Below are 5,862 nucleotides of genomic sequence, written 5' to 3' on the forward strand. Positions count from 1 at the left end.
GAGATGAATGTTTTATTGCTGCGCGTATCCTCTGAGACCTTAGCCTCCTATTTATATACGTATAATATGTTTACATTTTCAAATTTTTTTAATGCTTCTTTAATGTACTTCATCCTTGAGAATATGAACCACACATAGTAAATAGACATTCACATCCCATTCTTATCACGATAAAATCTAAATTTAGACTATATTTTGGTATGAAAATATATAAATGTATAATAAAATTTTGATTTGTCTAAATATTAGCTAAAAAAAGACATTATTTAATACTTTTTAATTTAATTTTTTTAATCAAACGAGTCAACCCATTTAACTCATCAACTAAAATGAATCAAGTCAAACTAGCATGTCATTGACTAGGCAAAGAAATAGTGAACCCAATATTTCAATGACGAGTTGTCTCAAATCCACTTATTAACAGCTCTAGTTCTACCAAATAAAGAAATATAAAGAATGGATTATCCCAAAAGGACTAAGGTAATTAGGTAATTGCGGGAAAAAAAGAAAAGGAAGGTATGGTGTTAAATTGTACAGTGAAGTTCATCTTGATGGCAATAAGATGGAAGGGGAATCCATATTTGAGAGGAATGTTGTTAGATAAATAAAATCTGGTTCCTTGAGAGGAATGATTGTGCATATTCAAGAGTATACAAAAGTTTCTCCCATAAAATTGGACCTATTTGCAATGTATTTATTATTTAAGCATACTCTTAAACCTATACTCACAAAGCATATTAGGACCCAAATGCAAATATCAACAAGCTAAGGTTAGGGCACAAAAGCTTCAACAAATTTAAGTCATTAATAAGCATTCAAACTATCATTACATCCGAATTAATTAGCCTAATCATAAAAAAAACACTGCACAATGCAGCATTCACCTAATCAGCCGAAAAAATAAATCAGAGATTAAACTCTACCAAAGAAAAATGAAACCCTAAACTGCAACTTACAACACTGCCAACTATATCATCATCATCACCCTATTAGTCATAAAAGACAACAAAGGTTTGAAACAATGCTAACATAATTAACATAGAGCAACCTTAGAGAAACATCAAGTGAAATAGCTCAGCCATGAATGTTGTCAGCAAGAATAAACGACGACATGCCATGTGGCCGCGAATCAATCATCATGGAATCAATCATCAGGCAAAGAGATGTTAATATCCGTGGTGGATTTAATCGAGTCTGGCATGGAATGCATGTTAACCCAGCTGTCCCTTCGGAAGGCAGAGGGAGGAGTGAGGCTAGAGTTGAAGGTTCCGGGATTGTGTTGCATCACGTGCCCACCCATGACATCCTCTTTATCGCCGTTAGTTGAGGGTGGCAGCGCAGAGGACACTGCAATGGCCGGGTTAACTGCTGCTGGTGGTGCGTAATCATGCTTCTGCTTCTTTGGTTTCGGATCTTGCTGGTTGCTTGGCAGAAAACTTCCAACAACCACCTGATATAATCGGCAACATGAGTCGACTAAGTAAACATATAACTTGTCCAAACTCCAAAGTAAGAATCTGTTTGATTTCAGAAGATAAATGATGGATCTTCCCAACTTAAAATCTCACTTGCATAGATCAAATAGCAATTGCATGTTATGTAAATTATATCACATGCCACACTCTATTAAACATTTTCCTTATTCCCTTTTCTTCTCTCTTTCCTTACCACCCTTTTTTTTAAAAAAGATGCAAAACATGCAACCTTGGTTTCAAACCTCCTTCAGTTTTAAGGATCTTTTGGTATAATCTTTAATTTTGGGAACAATAAATAACAAATCAAAGATGTTTTCTAAAACCAAAAGGGCTAATTTCACTAAAAAATGTCTTCCAATATCATAGTTGACATGGAATATGGTAAGGGATGCTTACCTGCACAGGACTGGCAGCTACAAGAAGACCAGCAACGCCACCGCCTAAGACACGGCCATCAGGGCTGGACAAGGTGACACTCATCCCACCTGACCGGCTTCTCGTTCCTTCGTTGTCAGTAGGCATAAATGATCCAGTCAAGGAAAGTATCTCGAAACGACCCTGGACAAAACAATCCAAAATACGAAACATAAGATTTTTAGCACCACCAAAGAAAGCTACTTCAATAATAAAATGAAAATCCACAATGTTTGAAAACCTTAATCAGACATAAAAAACAAGCAAAATCTTCAAATCAAGGATTCAACGTGGACTCAAAACACAAAAAGAATGGAGAATAATATACATATATTCATAAACATAATAATAAGCTGATTCAGATTAGCACCTCATAGGTCAAAGTTCCTCCTGAAGAATCAGGCTGGCGAAGCGTAACATTTGAAATTACACCAGTAGCAGATAGTATGCATATAGCTCGTGGTCCTTGTTGAGAAAACGATATAACCTTCATTGTGATGTCCTGAAACAATGAGAATAATTATGCATTTTCTTGTCAAATGCAGCATAAGTCCAACTACATGAAACGAAACGTCTATAACCAAGCAAAATGAAAAATGGGTGTAGAACAAAGTGAAACATAGTCAATATTTTTCCCTATCCGTCGAGTATACCTCGCCAGCATTGACAGTAATGATATGGGGCATAAAGCTTGTACCCATGGAATCTCCTACAGAAAATAAACATCAATAGATATCAGCAAAACACAATAGATAAATATATAATGAACATAAAATGCTTATTTTTCACTTGCTAACACAGAAATCAACTTTCTATGCATGGAAACATCATAAAAGGCAAAGTTGAGCATTAACTGATTTTGCATACTTCAAAAGAAAATTCTAAAATGAAAAAGACTTCTTCTTTCAGGTATTTATAACATATAATTATAAATAAACCAAAACCCACCCAACATGTAAAATGTTAAAAAACAATAGCATTGAAGGCATCAAATTTCATTCCCACCTAGAATATCCCCTCCTCCGAATTTCTTTGAGTGCTTGTACTCCATACCCCGCGATTTCCCTCGCTTGCCACTTGAATGGAAGCTCGAAAATTCGTTAGAAGACGGAGCCGAAGAAGAAATTGGCAATGGTGACAATGCCATATTAACCGATCCATCCGGTCCATACTTCCTTGGCCTACCACGTTTTTTCTTAATTGTTGTTCCATCCAATCCTACACTCACCGGCGAAATACCAAGAGCAGCATTAGCAGCTGCATCCGGGCCAGGAACTTGGCTCGGAGCTTCACTCCTTGGTGCCACATGGTATGCCGAGGGAGCTTCTGCCCCTATCACTGTAACCCCAGAGCTAATAGCTTCTCTTGCCTCCATTCCTATCAATCAATCTATTCCTTCCTAAGTCTATACAATCAAACCAACATCTGCACGCAAGCAACGAACAAAGAAACACTTAGAAATCAAAAGGCTTATCAGAACTCATGTCATTACAAAATAAAGTTGAGTGTTTTGTAGCAAACACATTAATGTATTGATTATTGAACCTCATTAAGCATGCAACAAAACCAAAGCGCAAATCCATCAAATGATTCTCAAAGATGAGGAGAAATAAGAACAAAAAGAAACAAACTTTTGGCTAACAAGAAGATGAGCTGAATCAACAAGAGATCCAGTTCTAACTAATCAGTGCATTGAATTATTTTTGTTTTAAAACATATTAGAAAAAAAAAGTGCAGCAAGTAGAGTAGAAAATCACCAACCAATTTTTTTTTAAGTTATTTTATTTCTAGGTTTAATTTTTTTTTCAGCTTTTATTATCTCTGAAGTTTTCAAGCACTGAAATCAGAAACTGACCTGTTAACAAAGGACAGGAAAAAAACGTATCAGCTATAAAATGGAGGAAAATTTTTTGAAAAATTTATATTATAATTTTCAAAAATAACAAATTTTCGACTAATCATTCATACAATTTTTTTTATAAAAACACACATTGATACACAACAAATATTTCTCTATCCCCCAGCACAAAAAAAATGAATGTAAAAGACTAAAACAACCCAAGGCTTTTCCAAAAATAGAAAAAACAAACTACACCATTTTGCATAAATCTGCTTCCTATCCAGCATTTGCCTGAACTTTTGAAACACAAAAAAGCTGGAACTAAGAAAAAAAAAATTAGTAAATAAAATAAAAAAAGGAAATAATTTAAAAAAATCTCTTTATACGTTTACTATTATGAAAAAACTTCAATCACGGAATATTATTCAGAATGCAAAGATCATACACCTGTTACTTCAGTAGAGGTTCTTCTAAAGATGTAACCTTTGTATTAAGATTTCTTTTTCCAGCACCTTCAAGAACTTTCACTACTGAAACAAGCTAAAACAAATAGTGAATAACTCCAGATATTAAAAAATAACTTACAAAATTCTCAGGAGTTCGGAAAACCTGTTGGCTGTTTTTTTTTTCCCTTCCCTAAGTCTCCTGATTTCTTGAATTGAAAAATTTTTAATGAGAAAATTGGTAGAGCTGAAAATAAACAAATACTAGAACAGCAAACTTGAAAAAGAGATAAAAATAAATATTAAAGTGAAAAAAGAAATAAAAGCAAATAAGGGCGATAAAGTAGGTAGTGAATATTTAAGATTTTATTTTGAATTTTGAATAAATTGCTAAACCCCATAAATGCAATTTAGTTAAGAGCAATTTCAGGTCCGTGAAGGGCAATTAATTTTTTATTTTCTATTCTTTTGAAATAAAATCTGTTTTCAATGGTTAATATAGTAAATTTGTATGTGAAAAATCAAGTTAGATGGAAAATCAAAGTAATGCTTTTTCTTTTTTCTCGAAACTAATTTTGATATTTAAGGATACAAAGTCAGTGTTGGGTGGCCAACCTTTCTGTGGCCGCTGACCTGCTTTTTGTCATTTTATTCTCCGATACGGATATTAAAAAAATACAAAATAATTTTATATTTAAATTTTTTAAATAATATAATTACAAGATTTATATTCATAATTAAATTAAAATATAAATAAAAATACAAATACTACAATAATAATTAATTGATAGTTAATTTTCAATTTGTAAAAATTTTAATTATTTTATTATACGAACAAATTAATTATCTATTTATATAAAGGCTAATTATTTTAATAGTTAATTATTGTTCTCAAAACTATTTAAAAATCGTATAAATTTATGTAAATATATAATAGCTAATATTTTATTTTCATATCATATTGTTGTTTTTTCTCTCTCTAAAATATATGTATTAAATTATTTATTAAATAATTTATTATTTTTAATTTTCAATTCAATTTTTTTAATCAAGTAATCTAACAACTTATTTTTAACCTATAACAAAAATAATAAATTCTGTTATCTTTCTAGTATTTCTCTTTATATAATTATTTACCATAATATTTTAATTAGTTGTGTTAACTATTTAATTTTCAAAACTTTTTATTTAGGCGAAGATAATTATGGTGCAATTATAAATTATAATAACGTTATCTTGAAGATTGATTATATTTAATACCATATTTATACGTTTTGAGAACATAAAAAGTTTTTTAAAGATATAATTAAACTCTAGAACTTTCGGAATAAATTCATGTAGTATAAATTTTTTTATAGTTGAAGATTTAGAATTTTATGCTTGTTATTTTAAATTAAAGAATTTTTAGTATAAGATAAAACAAAATGAAAAAAATATATATGCGAAAGTTCACACTTCAAATCCAAATTTTTTATATAAAAGTGCAAATATGTTAGAGATATAAATATATAATTAGTATTACTCATATATTTATATTGATTAATTTAAAATTTTAAAACAAGTGGTTTATCCGTTTATGACAAAAATAAACCTTTTTTTTTAAATGTTAATAGAAGAATATAGAGTATTCACTTCTTTCATAATAAATTAATAAGTTTAGTTATTTACACCACGAATTATTTATTTAAAT

The 5,862-nt window shown here is 30.7% G+C and overlaps 1 protein-coding gene across 3 annotated transcripts; it reads right to left on the minus strand.

Annotated features, from left to right (window-relative positions):
* Positions 1-771: 771 nt before the first annotated feature.
* Positions 772-4,561, minus strand: LOC107639767 (AT-hook motif nuclear-localized protein 7). 3 transcript variants are annotated; one of them, XM_016343366.3, is made up of 7 exons: positions 4,339-4,561; positions 4,177-4,259; positions 2,895-3,314; positions 2,543-2,598; positions 2,260-2,391; positions 1,872-2,033; positions 772-1,450 (listed from the first exon to the last, which is right to left on the minus strand). In XM_016343366.3, the coding sequence occupies exons 3-7, from the start codon at positions 3,262-3,264 to the stop codon at positions 1,145-1,147; spliced, it is 1,026 nt and encodes a 341-aa protein (XP_016198852.1). In that variant the 5' UTR covers positions 3,265-3,314; positions 4,177-4,259; positions 4,339-4,561; the 3' UTR covers positions 772-1,144. The 3 variants fall into 3 exon arrangements, with proteins under 3 accessions (XP_016198852.1, XP_016198853.1, XP_016198855.1); XM_016343367.3 differs by having other exon boundaries at positions 4,177-4,269; positions 4,339-4,528; XM_016343369.3 differs by lacking the exon at positions 4,177-4,259 and having other exon boundaries at positions 4,315-4,524.
* Between the last annotated feature and the right edge of the window lie 1,301 nt (positions 4,562-5,862).

Source organism: Arachis ipaensis, chromosome B4 (assembly GCF_059453495.1).
Source record: "Arachis ipaensis isolate K30076 ecotype BB chromosome B4, ASM5945349v1, whole genome shotgun sequence".
NCBI lineage: Eukaryota > Viridiplantae > Streptophyta > Magnoliopsida > Fabales > Fabaceae > Arachis > Arachis ipaensis.